At 53.7% G+C, this 19746-nt stretch overlaps 1 protein-coding gene across 2 annotated transcripts in view; it reads right to left on the reverse strand.

Moving 5' to 3' along the window:
• ADCY9 (adenylate cyclase 9) overlaps positions 1-19746 on the reverse strand; it is a 157136-nt gene that overhangs the window by 14264 nt on the left and 123126 nt on the right. The window contains exons 4-8 of one of the 2 annotated variants that reach the window (XM_045382369.2): positions 16204-16308; positions 14955-15172; positions 11721-11823; positions 5776-5984; positions 1690-1849 (exon numbers count right to left, since the gene is read on the reverse strand). In XM_045382369.2, the coding sequence (XP_045238304.2) occupies positions 1690-1849; positions 5776-5984; positions 11721-11823; positions 14955-15172; positions 16204-16308 (795 nt within the window). Of the gene's footprint in view, positions 1-1689; positions 1850-5775; positions 5985-11720; positions 11824-14954; positions 15173-16146; positions 16309-19746 lie in introns of both variants that reach the window. The other variant, XM_045382368.2, reaches the window with a different exon arrangement.

The following is a 19746-nucleotide window of genomic DNA, read 5'->3' on the forward strand; positions in this document are numbered from 1 at the left end:
GCTGGTCTCGAACTCCTGACCTCAGGTGATCCACCTGCCTCGGCCTCCCAAAGTGTCTAGGATTACAGGCGTGAGCCACTGTGCCCGGCCTAATCCATGTTTCTGTGTAATCTAAAAATATCACCAATACCATCTGATTGCTTACTATCCCCAGTCAGTCTTACTTTTGCTAGTGGGCAGTGTCAAGGACAGATCAAGCCTGTAGGTTCACTAGCCAGCATGAGGCTCCCTGTTCACACGGTATCACGCGCCTCTGCGGGCGTGGGAAACGCCACGTGTCTCCGTGGAAAGGGAAGGGAGGCCCCCTTGTTCGAGAACCACTGTGTGATCAGCTTCCTTCAAAAAGCTTTTCCTCGGGGCCCAATGAGATGTGATGTGGGGCTAAAGTGCCAAACACCATCAGCCCGCCCGGAAGCCCATGCACCAGAAGCATCATCTCCCACGGCCGCGCTGGTTCCCTCTCCACGGAGTTTAGCAAAGGTCCCTTCCCGACCAGCAGCAGCTGATCCGGGCACGAGTCAATTCTGTCTGCCAGGTATGCTCCTCACACGGTTAGGAAACGTGGGGCAGACGCTTGTTTGTAAAGTGTAAAGGAAAATGACTCATTTGGAACTTGATGAAGAACAAGGCACATTGGCAGGGACTTGTGCCCACTGGGGACTCCCCAGCCCGGCCATTGCCAGGGCGTGAGCATCTGGGCAGCCTGGTGTTAAGTCGACTCAGGATAGCAAAAGAGTTCATGCCTCTTCGAGGGTTTATTTTTATTTTATTTTGTTTTTAATTTTATTTTTATTTTGTTTTGAGATGGAGTCTCACTCTTTCGCCCAGGCTGGAATGCAGTGGTGCGATCTCTGCTCACTGCAAGCTCCGCCTTGTGGGTTCAGGTCATTCTCCTGCCTCAGCCTCCCAAGTGGCTGGGACTACAGGCGCCCACCACCACGCCTGGCTAATTTTTTGTATTTTCAGTAGAGACGGGGTTTCACCGTGTTAGCCAGGATGGTCTCAATCTCCTGACCTGCTGATCCACCCGCCTCGGCCTCCCAAAGTGCTGGGATTACAGGCGTGAGCCACTGTGCCCGGCCCCATTTTATTTTATTTTGTGACAGAGTCTCGCTCTGTCACCCAGGCTGTAGTGCGGTGGTGCAATCTCAGCTCACTGCAACCTCCGCCTCCCGGGTTCAAGAGATTCTCCGGCCTCAGCCTCCCGAGTAGCTGGGATTAAAAGTGATCCGCCCGCCTTGGCCTCCCAAAGTGCTGGGATTATAGGTGTGAGCCACCGTGCCCAGCCAAAGGGTTTATTTTATTTATTTTTTTTTTTTGAGACGGAGTCTCGCTCTGTCGCCCAGGCTGGAGTGCAGTGGCGCGATCTCGGCTCACTGCAAGCTCCGCCTCCCGGGTTCACGCCATTCTCCTGCCTCAGCCTCCCGAGTAGCTGGGACTACAGGCGTCCACAACCGCGCCCAGCTAATTTTTTGTATTTTTAGTAGAGACGGGGTTTCACCGTGGTCTCGATCTCCTGACCTTGTGATCCGCCCGCCTCGGCCTCCCAAAGTGCTGGGATTACAGGCGCGAGCCACCGCGCCCGGCCACCAAAGGGTTTATTTTTAAATTGCTATCCCAAGTGAGTTAAAGAGAGAGATTAGGGAGTCCAGGAGAACGTGGAAATAAAACAGCTGAGCCTTTACTTACGTGTATGTTCGTCTCAAATTCGGAGGTGACATGGGAGTAGACGGCCAGTGCAGGAAGCGACACCAGGATGGCCCCGATGCAGTGACGCGGTAGCCAGCCGGCGATCCACTCCAGCAGGCGCTTGGTGCAGGCCATGACGTCCTCCAGGAAGAACACCATCCTGCGAGAGGGACAGGGGTTAGCAGGAGTGATGGGGCCTGGGGTGGGTCATGGGCCAGGAGACAAACGCAAGGCTGCAGCCAGCACTGCCCTCCGCTCTCTCCCATGCTGCCCCTGGGATGGGCATGGAAGCAGGTGTGGGGTGGGGGGTCTGTCTCCCTCACTTTTGGTAGAAGGCAAGGAAGCCGGGCTCAGCTCATTGTACCCGACTCTAGGGTCACATGTTGTGTTCTGATAAAATATGCTTGTGAAAAGCACACGCTTCGCTCGTCTCAGAGAGCACGTGAGAGTATTACAGGCCCCAAGGAGAGTCTCCTGGCGGTCACCACGCTGCCGTCACCTGCTCCCATCAGCTTCTGAGGCAGGAGGTCTTGATGGGGGCAGCTCTGGAGGCACCCCGGAATTCTGAGGAGCCCCTGCAGTTGTCGCAGCAGGAGAGGTGGTCCTGGCATCCAGTGGGAAGGCGCCAGGGACAGAGGCGTCCTGCATGTGGGCAGGTGCTACCCAGGGAGGTTCTGCCCTGCACCCCACACAGCAGTCACGCCCCTGGGCACCCACAAAGGCGGAAGGCTGCCGACAGCATCTTAGCCCAGAGCCTGTGTCCCATCTACAAACAGAGAGTGCTCTGCGGTGACGCTGACACACTGGATTTCCCAGAGGGCAGCTCCTGTGAAAACTGAGTGGCGGTCATCTCTGCTCTGTTTGGGGCATCACCAAGGCCTGTTCCGTGTTTCAGAAAATCACATCACAGGCCGAACCCAGCTCGTGGCGCCTGGACCACTAAACCCGCACACGCGTGCTGTCTGCATCTGGGCTGTCACGTTCATCACGCGTGTGTGCGGCTTCAGGACTCTCCAGGCAGCGGGGCCCTGTCATTCGTGAGGTCCAGCACCACGTATTTTGTGTGAAAAGACTTCGTCGTTCTGAGCAGAGCGACGGTATGCACTGACTTCTTCCGCAGCTGTGTGTCTCCGCGGGCCCCGTTTCAGGAGGGTGATGTTGACACAATAAAAAGTTCTGTATAAAGCAGCAGCGGAGCGTGTGGGCCAAGAACCACTGTGAGGAGGAGGAACAGGTCTTGGCTGAGCCCAGGGACCCCTGGGCCAATGGAGGGGGGCACATGGGGAGACGAGGAGAGGGTGTGGGGTCCTCGTGGGGAGACAGTCCTTCTCTCAAGGTTGCTGCCAGGGAGCCGGGGACGGGCCTGCTGTCCCTGCCTCAGGAGAGGATGGACGGGGGCCGCTGTTGAAGAGCCTCTGGCACAAAGCCCCCCCGCCCCGCCCGGCGGCCCGGCCTTCGGGCCTGAACACCTACCATGCCTCTACCTCTTGGCTGCGTGGTGTGGCCAGGAGAGGAAACGCTCACCCTCCAGCCATTCCCCACACGGACGCAGGCACAGTCTCACCCTTTTAGGGTACTGGACAGCCCTGGTTTCCTGATATTTACAGGATAATGAAGGCTTTGGAATATTTCCAAGAATAACCACAAATATGCAGAATACAGAGGCCCCAGGAGGGGGGACAGAGGGAACCGAGTTCCCAGTCAGGAGTAGGAAAGATGCGAGGTGGTGGGGGGCCTTCATGCTGGTCCCTGAGACTGCAGGGATCTGAAAACGAGACCTGCCATCCTCACGCCTGCCGGGGCAGAGTAGAGAGGGAGACGCAGGAAGCCTCCTGGAGGCGGTAGGCGGGGCCCGGGCCAGTCACTGAGAAGGCGCCTGGCTTTCCTCCTGTACAGGAAAGGGATGGGGCGCCCGTACGCCCCACAGCGCAGGCTCCCGTCAAGCTGGGGTCAAAAACACGGCCCTCAGAGGGGCCAGAGAAGCCTTTCAGGGTCTGGGCCTCTCCCAGGCTTGACGATTCCTGGTAAATGGAACTAAATCCCACCAGAGGCCTGTTTAGGGGTGCAGCAGCCACCACCTTCACCAGAAGCTTGGGGAGTGTGTCCCTGCACACCTCACCCCCGCCCTCGGCAGTCTAGACCGGGGTTGGCCTCCATGCTTTAGAATTGGGTCTGAAGGAGTAGGGAATAATGGCTAAAGGGTGAAAGTAAAAAGGCGTGGAGACAATGCTGGCCTCAGAGCCCTCCAGACGCTACAACCACCCATATTAGAGGAAAACCTGGTGGTGGGCCAGGGAGGGCAGACCTGGGGGAGTGACTGCCCACCGGGACGGGTTTCTTTTTGGGGTGATGGAGGTGCCCGATAGTTACATAGTAGTGATATTCATACAATTCTTCAAATTTACTAGAAATCACTGAGTTTTGCCCACTTGAATGACTTTATTGTATGTAAATCATGTCACAATAAAGCTGATCCTTTTTTCTTTTTTGAGATAGAGTCACGTAGGCTGGAGTGCAATGGTGTGATCTCGGCTCACTGCAACCTCCACCTCCTGGGTTCAAGTGATTCTCCTGCCTTAGCCTCCAGAGTAGCTGGAATTACAGGCACCCACCACCAAGACCGGCTTTCTTTTTTTTGTATTTTTAGTAAAGACAGGGTTTCGCCATGTTGGCCAGACTGGTCTCGAACTCCCAGCCTCAGGTGATCCACCTGCCTCAGCCTCCCAAAGTGCTGGGATTACAGGTGTGAGCCACCACACCCGGCCTAAAGCTGATCTTTTTAAAGAGGAAAAACAAACCAACCAGGGGCCTGAGGATGTCTGGTTTGGGTTCTTGGGAAGCAGGCCCTTGGAAGGGCTTTCGGACGACGGCTCCTTTGGGAGGGGTCCCCAGAAGCACAGGCGGGCACTGAGGCAGGACGGGAGGTTGTGCTAGGAAGAGGGCTGCTCGCTGTGGGCAATGGGTCGTGAGCCCACAGAGTTCTGGGAAACACTGAGCATGTGCCGCAGAGAGCATGACACACGGCGAAAGGGTCCTGGGTACAGCACAGGTGGGAGGGAGGAGGCAGGAATCCCGGCCTGCCCACCTCAGATGGGAGAAGCCAGCATTCCGGAACTTCGGGCCAGACTCAAAGCCATTCGTCTCTGCCTTGGGATGTTGGATAAGGGCAGCAGACGCTCAAGGTCAGGGCTGCCTCCCCATGTCTGTTTGAAGCCCAGCTCCTGGGCACAGTTGCTAGTGGGACTCTGCTAGGCTGGCAGCCGTCCTGTTGAGGGTGACAGGACCACGAAAGGGGCTTGTGGTGCCCAGGATGGGGACCACGCAGGGCCACCTGCCTGCTCAGGAATACTGAGACGCTGCAAGCCCCCTCAGGGAGCCGGGCTGGTCCTAAGGGCCCGGCTTCCCCAAGACGCAGCTGTGGTCTGTTCGGAGCCTCTGTCCCCTTTAAAGTGAGCTTTTTATTATTGGGCTGTATGAGTTCTTTATCCATTCTACATGTTAGACCTTGTCCGAGGCCTGATCTGCAAATGTTCCCTCCCATTCTGCGGGTTCTTTCGCTTTCCTGATGTTCTTTGCGGCACAACGGCTTAACTTTTGATGAAGTTGAGCTTGTCTCTTTCTCCTGCTGGCGTCACACCCAAGAGACCACCGCCTGAGGCAAGCACGCGGAGATGCTGCTATGGGTCTATGTTTGGCTCCTGCACTCTGAAGAGGCACCTGCTGACTCAGCCCCACCTATCATCTGCCCCGACTCATGTATTTTCCTTTCCTTCCTCCAGATCATTTCCTATCTTCTCACCTTCTCCTCTGCAGTCTCTCACCCTGGAGATCCGGGGATGAGCTGCGGGGTGCGGGGCTGCGGGGCACTGCCCCCTCCAGTGAGGTGGCCCCCCCGCATCTGGACCAATGTGAGGGAGGGAGGATGCCAGGGCACAGGGCCGGGGGAGGACACGGGGGCCCATCTCCAGAAATCAGCCAGCAGGGACAGCTGGCTGGAGACCAGTCCAACTGCTCAGCCATAAGCCATAGAGCCAGAAGAGGGAGCTAACGGCTCAGAGCTGGAGACCCGGCCCACGCGGCGCTTACCTGATGGACACTGCGAGGGACAGCACCTCCAGCAGCAGGGCCGCGCTGAAGACAGCCAGGGCGGCGGGTGGGGGAGGCGTGGTGGCCGCCTCGTACTTCAGGAAGCAGGTGATGGACAGCGTCAGAAACACTATGGTCGACAGAAACACATCCAGGAGGGAGCTGAAGGTGGGACTAGCAAACGTCTTCACAGGGGAGTTCTTTACGACCTGTTTGGAGCAGGAGTGGAGCAGAATGACTGGCTGGCCCCGGGCGGCCAGGAGCACAGTTCGGATGGAGAAACAGGCAACACATGCTGAGCACTGCTGCTCTGGACCAGGCACGGGGTGGGAAGGCTCTCGGAGGACTGTCTCCCTCTACTACCCCATTTAACACTGGGGAGTCCAAGGCACAGAGAAATTAAACTTGTCCAGGGGGCCGGGCACGGGTTCACGCCTATAATCCAAACACTTTGGGAGGCTGAGGCAGGAGGGTCGTTGGAGCCCAGAAGTTCAACGCCAGCCTGAGTAACACAGTGAGACCCCATCTCTACAAAAAAGTTTAAAATTAGCCAGGCATGGCAGCGCGTGACTGTGGTCCCAGCTACTCGGGAGGCTGAGGCAGGAGGATTGTGTGAGCCCAGGAGTTTGAGGCTGCAGTGAGCTATAATCATGCCACTGCACTCCAGCCTGGGCAACAGAGAGAGACCCCGTCTACCAAAAATAAACTAATTAGCCGGGCCTAGTGGTTCGTGCCTGTAGTCCCAGGTACTTGGGGGGCTGAGGTGGGAAGATCGCTTGAGCCCAGGAGTTTGAAGCTGCAGTGAACTATGATCACACCACTGCAGAATGATACCCTGTTTCCAAAAAACAAACAAACAAACAAACAAAAACCCTGCCAGGGTCACAGAGCAACTGATTATGACCCAGCACATTCTCACAGACACGTTACATATTTAGCTGAAAGATGAGTGACTGACTGGCGCAGGTGAGGCCTCTGCATCTGTAAGGCAGTTGCACGACAGCAATGTGCAGGGAGCTCTGCCGCCTGGCGGAGCCCTAGGTTCAGCAGGTGCAAAAGTGGGGCTTCAGGGCAGAACTGGCTGAGGGGGATTTAAGCGGCACATCGTCACCTGGGAACCTACGGGGCCTGGCTCTGTGCTTGGGGCTGGGGCCCACGCAAAATGATGCCCTTGGGCAGCTCACAGCGGAAGGTGGGAGGGACAGGGATAGGAAACACAGGCAGGTGTGCCAAGTACACTAGAGAGGCCTGCACCAGTGTTCGGCAGTTGAGGGGGAGAAATAATGATGCTGACATGTCCAAGAGGTGCACCAGGCCCAGGCCCTGCAGGGCTCTGAGGGGGTGCGATCTCCACTGATGCTCACAACACCCCACAGGCAGGAAACACCACCCATCTGGGTGTACAGATTGGGAGGCCAAGGCCAGGGGCTACCCCGAGGGCACACAGTGAACGAGGAGCCAGGCCAGGACTCGGCGTGGACCGGTTGACTCCTGAGTGTGCCCCTAACCTAGAGGAAGGAGCAGGACCCAAAGGCAGAGGCTGTGGTTGGGAAAGGGAGGGATGCAGAAAGTTCAGCTCCTTTCCATTTGGCCTTGCAACCTTCTGGCAACCCAAGAGGCCATGGGTGTCCACTCAGCATCCCAGCCAGGCTCGGGGCTGGGGGCAGGGGCTGGAGGCGCAGGGAGCGGAGAGGTCTCATGGCAGCCCTGGGTGCAGTGTGCGCTCCGCGGGACAGACCAGCTCCGGGTGTCCTGACCACACCCAGGAACTAGGCGGGAAGGGAGAAGGGGGAGTCTGGACGGTGGGAGCAAGGCTGCCAGTCAGCCCTGATGCCAGGCTGGACCCCGCCAGGGCAACCTGGGGGCGGGGTTTGGTTCCAAATTCCCTCCAAAGAACCTAGAGGCTCTGTAGGTGTCCATGTGCCCCGGAAGGGCAAGTCCGGTCCCAACCCTGGAATCCCTTCAGAAGGTGTGGGAATTTCTTTTTTTTTTCGGAGGCAGGGGGGACAGAGTCTCACTGTCGCCAGGCTGGAGTGCAGTGACGCGATCTCGGCTCACTGCAACCTCCGCCTCCCGGATTCAAGCAATTCTTCTGCCTCAGCCTCTGGAGTAGCTGGAACTACAGGCACGCGATACTACGCCCGGCTAATTTTTGCACTATTAGTAGAGATGGAGTTTCACCAAGTTGGCCAGAATGGTCTCTATCTCTTTTTTTTTTTTTTTTTTTTTTGAGACGGAGTCTTGCTCTGTTGCCCGGGCTGGAGTGCAGTGGCCGGATCTCAGCTCACTGCAAGCTCCGCCTCCCGGGTTCACGCCATTCTCCTGCCTCAGCCTCCCTAGTAGCTGGGACTACAGGTGCCCGCCACCTCGCCCGGCTAGTTTTTTGTATTTTTTAGTAGAGACGGGGTTTCACCGCATTAGCTAGGATGGTCTCGACCTCCTGACCTCGTGATCTGCCCATCTTGGCCTCCCAAAGTGCTGGGATTACAGGCTTGAGCCACCGCGCCCGGCCTGGTGTCTATCTCTTGACCTCATGATCTGCCTGCCTCGGCCTCCCAGAGTGCTGGGATTACAGGTGTGAGCCACCTCACCTGGCCAGGTGTGGGAATTTCAGGGGTGACACTGCCCATGCCCACCCGCCTTGGCAGAGGCACACGCACGTCCCCTTTCTCTGGGGCTCCATCTAGTGCCCATCAGGGGTCCTAGTTAGGGCCGGGTGCATGCATGTCCCCCGAGACCTCACTGCCTTGCCCACATGTGAGGCCAGAAGGTTTCCACACAGGCTGCTGTCCTTCCAAGAGCCCACACCTCCCACCTTCCAAGCCAAGGGCTCGCGTGCAGGGCCTTTCTCTCTTGGGGCTACCATGTCCTCTGTAGAACTGCCCCATCCATGGACGCTGGCAGAGGCCCCGCTCCTCCCTCTACCTCCCTTGTGGTCTCTCCTGCCTGCCCTGCTGCTTCCCAGAGACACCTGTCCCGGCCCCAGCCTTTCCCTCTGGGCCACCTCCGGCCCTGATGCCAGAGGCTCCCCGGGCCCACCTGCCCTACCCCTGTGCATCCTGGCAGTGTCGCCTGTCCCAGTCCCACTGAGAATGATGCTCCCCCACATCATGACACTCTTTCGCCCTCTCTCCCCGTGGGCTCCAAACCCAGGGACAGTGCCAGTGGCTCTGCCCTGCTCACTGCCCACATCCCGGGGCCTCCGGGTGTGGCCGTCCCACCATCCTCAGAGCGCAGGCTCTACGGCGGGGCTGCCAGGGCTCAAGTCACTCCGCCATGACTAGCTGTGATACCCACCCAGCCATGCCTCAGTCTCTATCCAAAACCAGGCACAAACCAGTACTCGCACCTTGTGGGCAGTGGGATGTTAGGCTAGGAACGCACCCATGTGGAGCCCTCAGCACGATGAGTCCCCACACGCAGGCCAGCTGGGAGGCTCCCTTGTCCCGGTGTCTGTCCTTTCCTACCCACCGGGACCCTGTGGCCGCCCGCCCTGAGTTTCGGTAACAGCCTCCCACCTGTCATGTGGCCTCCTGTCCTGTCCACACTCTTATCACCCTCCAAAACTCAGCTGATACATGCTTTTCTTTTTTCTTTCTTTCTTTTTTTTTTTTTTTTTGAGACAGAGTTTCGCTATTCTTGCCCAGGCTGGAGTGCAACAGTGCAATGGTGTGGTCTCGGCTCACCGCAACCTCCGCCTCCCGGGTTCAAGTGATTCTGTCTCAGTTTCCCAAGTAGCTGGGATCACAGGCACCCACCACCATATCCAGCTAAGTTTTGTGTTTTCAGTAGAGACGGGGTTTCACCATGTTGGCCAGGCTGGTCTCAAACTCCTGACCTCAGGCAATCCGCCCACCTCAGCCTCCCAAAGGGCTGGGATTACAGGCGTGAGCCACCGCACCCGGCCATGTTTTTTTTCCTTTTGTTGGAAGAGACAGGGTCTCACTGTATTGCTCAGGCTGGTCTGCCTCCTGGCCTCAAGTGATCCTCCCGCCTCAGCTCCCTGAGTAATTGGGATTACAGGTGTGAGCTGTGTGATCTTAAAACACAACCTGTTCCAGATCCTTCAACAGCTCCCCGTGGCCTTTGCCATAAAGTCCACGGTGTGGGAGCCATAAACTAGCCCCTGCCACCTCCTGCCACTCCCGCCCTGGACGCACCTGCAACTCCCTGGACGCACAGGGCTCTTTGGTATCTCTAACGTTTGTGGGTGCTTGCCCCGCTCTCCAGAATGTTCCCTCATTCCTATATTCCATTAATTCCTAGTCTCCCCACCGAGGCAAGCTCAGGAGCACCCCCTCTTGGAGCCCCCAGCCTGGGCTTGGTGCCTCGCCGTGCGCTGGGAGGGCATTCGCAGACCTCCAGCTTCGGATGTTGTTTCTAATTCCTGTTCCCTATCAGGCCACAACTTTCCCCCTTCCCCAGCACCAAGAACAGTCCCTGGCAGAGCAGAGGCTGAGCGTACATTTGGTGCCTTTAGGAAGGGATGGCAGAGGTGTCTGCTGTCTGGGAGGCTCACCAGTGCAGGGCGAGAAGCGGCCCAGACGCCTGGCTTGGCAGCCAGATCGCTCGTGTCCAACCCCGGCTATGGGACCATGGCCACCTGTTCAGCCTTTCTCAGCCTCAGCTTTCTCTTTGGTAAAATGAGGATAATCATCAGCTTCCCTACAGCATTGCCATGAGGATTAAATGAGATGATATTGTGCCTTACAGGCCACCAACCAGCCAACTTGCAAGTCCACTCCGGGAGCTGTGTCTGGGACATTAACGGATATTCACTGTCCCTTGGAGGCTGACGGAAGGGGGCACCTCCCACCCCACGAGGCATAAACTGGCTCTACCGGGCTCACCAGGGTCTTTCTAGAGCCCAGGCCAGGACATCACAGAGTTTAATGAAGACCTGCTGGAGGAACCAAGGGAATTAGAGTGAGAAATCCCTTTTGCTCTGGGTGGGGAGGGCACCCACTCTTGAGTTGGGAACACTCAGAGGTTAGGTTTGGGGCCAGAGGAGAGAATGCAGTCAGGAAGCTGCCAGGATTCAAACCAGGCTCCAGATTCTTATATTATTCCTTCCAGCAAGTCCCTACAGAGCACCGTGAGCGCTGGGACTGTGCTGGAGGCTGTGAGAGAGGCTGGAGGAGAGGGACTGGGGTCCTACCTCACAGAGCTGAGCATCTAGGGAGGGAGGAACACGAACCCAGAACCACGCAAGATTCCAAAATGGAGCACACACGGAGAAGGAAGTGTATGAAGGGAAGTACAATCCAGTCTGGGGTCAGGGAGAGCTTCTTGGAGGAAGTGGGATTGGGCGATGGGCTGAGAGGTCAAGGACAAGGGGTTAAGGTGGTGGGGGCGGCGGAGGAAACGTGGAGCCGGAGTTAGAGAGAGAAGTGAAGGTCTCCTGGGTCCTTCTCAGGGAAAGAAAGCAGGGAGGGCAACAGGTAGAAAAGAGCCTCACCCAAGACTCCAGGACAGGTTGGGGGGACCCCCTTTCCAGGGCAGGCGGGGGTGCCCTTCCAGGGTAGGTGGGGATCCCCTTTCCAGGGCAGGTGGGGGGGCCCCTTCTAGGGCAGGTGGGGGCCCCCTTTCCAGGGCAGGTTAGGGGATCCCTTCCAGGGCAGGTGTGGGGGGCTCCCTTTCAGGAGAGGTGGGGGCGGTCCCTTCCAAGACTGGGGATAGCCACAGGGTCCTGGAGACGCCACCGCAGAGGAAAGGGTCTACTAATGGCGAGGCTGCGCTTTAAGACAAAGGGCTAAAGAAAGGTTTTTTTCCTCCTTTGCAGAGACATTTCACGTACAGTTGCCACTCAGGATTTACAGAGTGTGGGAAATGAATGTTAGCCTTCACGTTCCCATCCCTTGCTAAAGCACAAAACTAACAGTGAATGCCCCCGTGAGAACAGCAGACACATTCCTCAGTAAAAGCACAAGGAGAAACGAGCACACCTCTTCTTGATAGCTGGTCCTGTAGGATCGCTCCAGCTCCTGATCCAGGAAGTTCAGGCTGAACTGGTTAATGGGCGGCTTAAAAAAATAATCTTTCATCAGGCTGGAAGACACAACAAATGCAGTCGATCAATGCCCAGCACCATCACCGTACCGACGTTTTCAGATCACAATTAGCGACCAAAACGCTGCTCATTAGGTCACTACAACAGCTGCGTCTCAAAGCGTCCGCAGACCAGACGCCGCTCAGCTGCCCCTTGTTCAAACAGATCTCTGGGAAGTCCTCTGTGCCTCTAAGCATAATCATATTTTGTGGTCCGCCTCCATTAAGGAATGACCATCCACCATGATTATGACACACATCATCGGAACCTTGGTTTTTTGGGGGTTTTTTTGAGGCAGGGTCTCACTCCGTTGCCCAGGCTGGAGTGCAGTGGCACGGCAATCTCGGTTCCCTGCGACCTCTGCCTCTCAGCTTCAAGCGATTCTCCTGCCTCAGGCTCCCGAGTAGCTGGGATTACAGGCGCCTGCCACCACGCCCGGCTAATTTTTGTATTTTTTAGTCGACGCAGGGTTTCACCAGGTTGGTCAGGCTGGTCTCGAACTCCTGGGCTTAAGAGATCTCCCTGTCTTGGCCTCCCAAAGTGCTGGGGTGACAGGCATGAGCCGCTGAGGCTTGTTTTTGAAAACACATTCCTCATGTCCAGGATTCGGAGATGAGGGCAGCTTTTCTGTTCTGTGAAACAGTCTTTGGTGAAGAACACGCAGATCACTGTGCTGAGAGTACTTACGCGGATTTGGAGGCTTCACATGAAACCATAATTCAGAACCGGCGGTCCTGTCATTCAGAGCACTGACAGTAATTGCCACCGTAAAAGCTAACAGGTTGTTATCACAAAATTGTGTTTATAGTTAGCGTAATTTTGGTGCTATTGTCACATATGCAGATTGCATGTGAAACCTGCAAAATGATAAAGCTCAGTGATTTTAATAGCAGGGAAATCAAACCCGTTTTCCATGACTCTTTCGTTCATTTATGAATTGCCAGCAAATAGTAATATCCTTTCTATAGGGCAGAAAATTACTAGAAACTAAGGAAATATTAACATGATTTCAGAAAGCAAATATAGCTGTGTTAGCCTCTCTCCCTCATACAGTGACTATCAGAAGTAAATTAGATGAGGCTGGGCGTGTGGGCGCATCCTTGTAATCCCCAGCCCTTTGTGAGGCCGAGGCGGGCGGATCATCTGAGGTCAGGAGCTCGAGACCAGCCTCACCAATGTGGTGAAACCCCATTTCTACTAAAAACACAAAAATTAGCCGGGCATGGTGGCAGGTGCCTGTAATTCCAGCTACTCGGGCGGCTGAGGCAGGAGAATCGCTTGAACCTGAGAGACGGAGGGTGCAGTGAGTCGAAACGGCGCCACTGCACTCCAGCCTGGGCAACACAGCAAGACTACATCTCAAAAAAAGAGAAAGAAAAAATGAAGTAAATCAGGTGAAATACGTCCAGTGCCTCACGTGCACCCAACACAAAGTAGAGCTCATCACGTGTGCCCCTTCCTCTCCTTGCAGCGCAGCGGACACTCTCCTTTCTGTGACACGTATCCAGTAACTTCCTACATCCTCAGACTCAGAAGAGAAATAATTCTGTCCCAGGACATTGACCCTCTCTCCTCCCGACTCAGGGACTGTGGACTGAGAAGAGCCACCACACAGCTGCAGAGGATGTACACAAGGCCACATTTTAGCAGACAAGTGGCAGAAGTGACCCTGCGATAAGCTGTGCTGCTCCATTTATTTATTTATTATTTATTTTTTGAGACAGAGTCTCGCTCTGTTGTCCAGGCTGGAGCACAGTGGGGGGATCTTGGCTCACTGCAGCCTCTGCCTCCCAGGTTCCAGCGATTCTCCTACCTCAGTCTCCCAAGTAGCTGGGATTACAGGCACCTGCCACCATGCCCAGCTAATTTTTGTATTTGCAGTTGAGACGGGGGTTTCACCATATTGGCCAGGCTGGTCTTGAACTCCTGACTTCAGGTGATCTACCTGCCTCGGCCTCCCAAAATGCTGGGATTACAGGCGTGAGCCACCACGCCCGGCTGAAAATCACCCTTTGAGGCATCATAGTGAAGACTGAGGCAAGAATCATCCGTGAATGCTAAATCTAGGGAATTCTGATGGGGAATGAAATATTTACAAGATCTTCAAGTATCTTCCCACAGATTGCTTATTAGTCATAAGAGGAAGATAATAACCCTAGATCGGAGAACCTGGCACCACCTTGCCTAATTAATCAAAATTAGTATCACTAATGAGGAACACACAGGCACCGCGTGTCCCTGGAAAGGACACCCTGAGAAGGACACGGCATCCCTTCTGCAGTCTCTGCCTGGCCAGAGGGACAGCCTGAATCTAACCAACCCAACCTCAGGAATATTTGATAAAAGGACTGGGCCTGTGTATTTCAAAATGTAAACATTAGGCTGGGCACAGGTTCACACCTGTAATCCCAGCACTTTGGGAGGCCAAGGCGGGCAGATCACCTGAGGCCAAGAGTTCGAGACCTGCCTGGCCAACATGTTAAAAATCCACCCACTGCACTCCACCCTGGGCGACATAGCGAGACTCTGTCTCAAAAAAAAAAAAAAAAAAAAAAAAAAAAAAAATCCACCTCTACTAAAAACACAAAAATTAGCTAGGCATGGTTGTGTGCACCTGTAGTCCCAGCTACCTGAGAGGCTGATGCAGGAGAATCACTTCAACTCGGGAGGCAGAGGTTGCAGTGAACTGAGATTGAGCCACTGCACTACAGCCTGGGCAACACAGCAAGACCTAGTCTTTAAAAAAAAAAAAAAAAAAAGCCAGGTGTGGTGGCTCACGCCTGTAATCCCAGCTCTCTGGGAGGCTGGGGTAGGTGAATCACCTAGGTCAGGAGTTGGAGACCAGCCTGGCCCACGGGTGAAATTCCATCTCTATACTAAAAATACAAAAATTAGCCAGGCGTGGTGGTGGGTGCCAGTAATCCCAGCTACTCGGGAGGCTGAGGCAGGAGAATCACTTGAACCTGGGAGGTGGAGGCTTCAGTGAGCTAAGATCGCGCCACTGCACTCCAGCATGAGCGACAGAGTGAGACTCCGTCTTAAAAAAAAAAAAAAAATAAGAAAGAAAAGAAAAAGGCAGAGAGGCTTCTGCCCGCAACCTTTGCTTTTTCCCAGATGGCCCCAATCGTACCTGTCTTCTTTGATAACGTCCACAAAGTGGGCGTCCGTTTTCTCCCGGATGTTCTTGAACCTCAGCGGAAGGAGAGCCGACTGGTCCAGGCTCACCCCTGCCCACCTTCCCTTCTCCTGCAAGATCTCACACAGAGAGGTCTGACTGTTGGTGAGCTTCTCCTCTTGGGGAGGGCTCAGAAGCCCGTTCTGAGTTTTGGGATTAGGTCCTCCAGAAGCCTGCCTCGAGACAAACAGGACGCAGACACGGGAAGTGAAGTGGCACTGGGCACTGGGCACGCACGCCGGTCCCACCCTGACCTCTGCTGCGGGGCCCCACTGCACTGGGCGTGGGACCTTCTGCCCTGCAAGGGCCCCCCGCTGCCCTGTGCCTGCAGACCTGCTCCAATCCCAGCCCTGACTACCCGTCTGCTCTTCCCTGTTACCCAACAGCGCCCAGTGGTAATGCTGGGTGTTCAGGCCGCCAGGAAAGTGAGACATGGGAAGAGTTGATGAAGAGGTGGAGGGGAAGGGAGGAAAGTGAGGAGCCCAGGCCCCCAGAGTCTGCTTAGGCCAGCACCAGGGTTCCGGGGACAGGGTGCATGGGTTGGTGGGCTGGGAGAAGTATGACAAGGGGTCCAGGGCTGTCAGGGCACAGGGAAGGTGGATGGAAATAGGAGTTTGTGTTCGGGGTGTCCACCGTGGCTGTGGGAAGACACGGGGTGATGTGTACCCACAATCCTTTGGCAGATGGAGGATGAGAGCCTGCGCCCCAGGGGAGCCCCCTGCATGAGCCCCCGACAGGCTCTCATGGGTGGGCTCAGTCCTGGCCCTGGTGTCCAAGTCTGGTTTTCCTGGCAGCCTTCCTGCCGCCTGCCCTAACTCCCACCCTCTCTCTTCACCCAGCCTTTCTCGCTGTGAAGACCCCCTCTTGTCTCCGCCCGTCTATATCCTATCATAAATTGAGTCCAGCTTCCAGTGCCACAAATTTCCCCCGAAACACTCGAATCCACGCGTTTTAAACCCTTATTGGCCTTTAAAGGAGTCCCGCCCAGCTCCGCCCCTGAGCGCTGGATTCCACGTGGGTTCCTGCGGACCCTCCCTCGAGCTCCCTGCCGGTCTCTTCAACACCCAGAGGACCCGTGGGTGCGGAGTGGTGTTACCCAAGAGGAGTTACTCTCAGAACTAAGAAGCCGACAAGACAGGAATGTCACCTTGGGTGGATGCGCCAGGAGAGGAACTGACAGGAACAACAGCCATGAGCTTGTTACCTTGGTGCTGTTTTTATGCTCGTCTTGGCAGCCGTTTTGAGGTGCTCCTCCCTCGGCGCCGGCTTCAGATTTGGGAGCAAATGTGATTCCGCATGAAGGGCAGGTCTAGAGGAAAAACATAGACTGTGGGGACACACCCAGAAACCACGACTGCCCCCCTGAATTCAGGCAGGCCCCGCTGTTGCAATCTGCCGTCACGCAGCATGGTGGTGAGCAAGGGGAAGGCGCACAGAACCACTCGGGGAAGAGCTGAAAGCCACCTGTGACAATGGAAACACACAGAAACCCGTGCACGAACGCAGCGTGACCCGAAACGTGGAACCGGGAATGTTCACTGACCGGACAATGGATCAACAAACTGTGGTCTATTCGAACGATAGGCTGTTAGCCACGAAAAAGATGGCAACACTGACGCCTGCCGCAGCACGGTGAGGGAGGCCAGACACAGCACACATATTACGTGATCCCGTCTACGTGAAATATTCAGAAAAGGTAAATCCTTAGAGGGAGAAGGCAGATTCATGGTGACCAGGCAGGATGGGAGCAGGAAGGGGGAGTGGCTGCTAAGGGGTGTGGGGTTTGCTACGGTTCAAATGTTTGTGTCTCCTCAAAAGTCAGATGCTGAAATCCTAATTCCCAAGGGGATGGCATTGGAGGGGCAAAGCCTTGGGAGGTAATTAGGTCATGGGGGACAAGCCTTCAAAATGGGATTAGTGCCCTCATAAAAGAGGCCCCAGAGAAATCCCTCGTCCCTCCCGCCCTGGGAGAAGGCACCATCTGGGAAACAGGAACGGGTCCTCACTGGACACTGAATCTTCTGGGACCTTGATCTCGGACTTCCCAGCCTCCAGAACTGTGAGAAATATATTTCTGTTGTTTAAAAGCCACCTGGTTTGTGGTATTTCAACAGGGTTTCTCTTTGGGATGATAAAAATGTTCTAAAATTGACCATGGTGATGGTTGTACAACCTTTTGCTAAATATACTAAAAACCACTGAACTGTACACTTTAAAAAGATTTATTTTTTAACTTTTTTTGAGATGGAGTTTCACTCTTGTTGCCCAGGCTGGAGTACAGTGGCACGATCTTGGCTCACTGCAACCTCCGCCTCCTGGGTTCAAGTGATTCTCCTGCCTCAGCCTCCCAAGTAGTTGGGATTACAGGCACCCGCCACCACACCTGGCTAATTTTTTTGTGTTTTTAGTAGAAATGCGGTTTTGCCATGTTGGCCAGGCTGGTCTTGAGCTCCTGACCTCAGGTGATCCACCCATCTTGGCCTCCCAAAGTGCTGGGATTACAGGCACGAGCCACCACGCCTAGCCAAAAAGATCCATGTTATAGTATGTGAATTATATCTCAACAAAGCTGTTATTAAGTAAATAAAGTGGTCACCAACTATGCTAGGACACAAATCCAAGGTTCTTAAGCTCCGTGTGATGGTGAGCTAGTCTCATAAGATGGGCTGAATAATCAGAGGTACATGATTTCCAGATCTAGGAGTAATTAAAAGTTTATAGGAATTAATGGACCTAGAAAAGAGAAGGCAAGATTTAATACAGGTACACTAAAAAGAACAAAGCCTTTATTTCTCACAAACTAGGATTCAAACCCTAGTCAAGTACTTACTAGCTAGGAGACTCTGTTCAAATCACTTTACCTCAGTTCCCTCATGTATAAAACAAGAGTGAAGGTATGTTGCTAAGAATTAAATTAAATTAAATTAAATTGGCCGGGTGTGGTGGCTCACATCTGTAATCCCAGCACTTTGGGAGGCTGGAGTGGGAGGATGGCTTGAGTGCAGGAATTTGAGGCCAGCCTGGGCAACATGGCAAAACCCTGCCTCAACAAAAAGTATAAAAATGAGCCTGGCCTGGTGGCGTGTGCCTGTAGTCCCAGTTACTTGTGGGGCTGAGATGGGAGAGCTGTTTGAGCCTGGGAGGTCAAGGCTGCAGTGAGCTTTGATGGCGCCACTGCACTCCAGCCTGGGGCAAGAGACAAAAACCCTGTCTTAAAAATAATAATAATAATTAAATAAGTATATATATAGCCTAGCACAGTTCCTGGCATACAGTATACCCTTAATAAACTCATTATTATTATTAATGTGACCCAGTAACCTAGGAACTGTCTAAGAAAGCAACTAACAGCTTCCAATGAAGAAGACAACTGTGGCAAGAAAGATTTTTTTTTTTTAGGACTCAAAAGCAATTTCCTTGCAGTAAGAACTGTAAAACATTGAAATAAATTATGGGAGGCCAGATATTATTTTGGAAATTTAAAATAAGTGTCACTACCTAAGGGCAAAGATATGACCCAGGTTGTATTTTAAGTTAAACTGCAGGCCTGTACTATATTAAATAAAAGAAACAAAGATTCTACAGGGTTGTATAGTTTGGGAATCTGATGTAACACACAAGCTAAATTTGAACATTTGTATGAATTCAAAAAATGAAAATATACATGCCAAAACAGCTAGCGAAATCATTAACTAACATATCTGAACAAATAATGGCATCCACATAACATTTGCTTATAGCTCTTTAAAAACTGACATCATCAACAGAGGTCAAATGTTCTAGTTGTCAATAACATACAGTGAGTCTATCTGAAAGCATCTCTTGGTATTGACTGGCAGAGTTAAACTTCCAAACATTTTGCTGGCGTGCTGGCTCACACCTGTAATCCCAGAACTTTGGGAGGTCGAGGCGGGAGGATCGCTTGAGGACAGGAGTTCAAGACCAGCCTGGGCAACATAGGGAGACCTTGTCTCTATCAAAAATAAAACAAATTAGCTGAGCGTGATGGCAAGTGCCTGTGGCCCTAGTTACTTGGGAGGCTGAGGCAGGAGGATTGCTTGAGCCCAGGAAGTCAAGGCTGCAGTGAACTGTGACTGTGCCACTGCACTCCAGCGTGGGTGACAGAGCAAACCCAGTCTCAAAATATATATATATAAAAATATATGTGTGTGTGTATGTGTGTGTATATATGTGAGTGTGTGTATATATGTGTGTATATATATGTGTGGGTGCATATATATGTGTGTGGGTGTATGTGTGATGTGTGTGTATATTTGTGTAGGTGTATATATATGTGTGTGGGTGTATGTGTGTATATGTGTGTGTGTGTATATGTGTGTGTATATGTGTGTGTGTATATATGTGTGTGTATATGTGTGTGTGTATATATATATACATACTTGCCAATGAGACCACTGATCTTATTAAATGAAAAAAAAATCTAATACCAAGAGAAAAATAAAGTAGGCATGCCTGATACCATGCATAACAGATGCCTGAGAGAACTCTCTGGTGTGGCTAAGGTGGGGTGCTTGGTGCTTGGTGCTTGGTGCTTGGTGCTTGATGGGGCACAACAGCCATTTCAGGGGCTAACTGGTAGACCAGGAAAGGAAGCCAGAGGTGTGAAAGCATTTGCCCCACTTGGCTCAGCCAAAGCCTGAAGTGTAAGTGAGTGCTTGGTAAACGCTGGCAGTGAATATGAAAACTTCTGTTAACTATGCTGTCTCGTCATAAAGAGTTCATCTGG

The sequence above is a fragment of the Macaca fascicularis genome, chromosome 20, assembly GCF_037993035.2.
Source record: "Macaca fascicularis isolate 582-1 chromosome 20, T2T-MFA8v1.1".
NCBI lineage: Eukaryota > Metazoa > Chordata > Mammalia > Primates > Cercopithecidae > Macaca > Macaca fascicularis.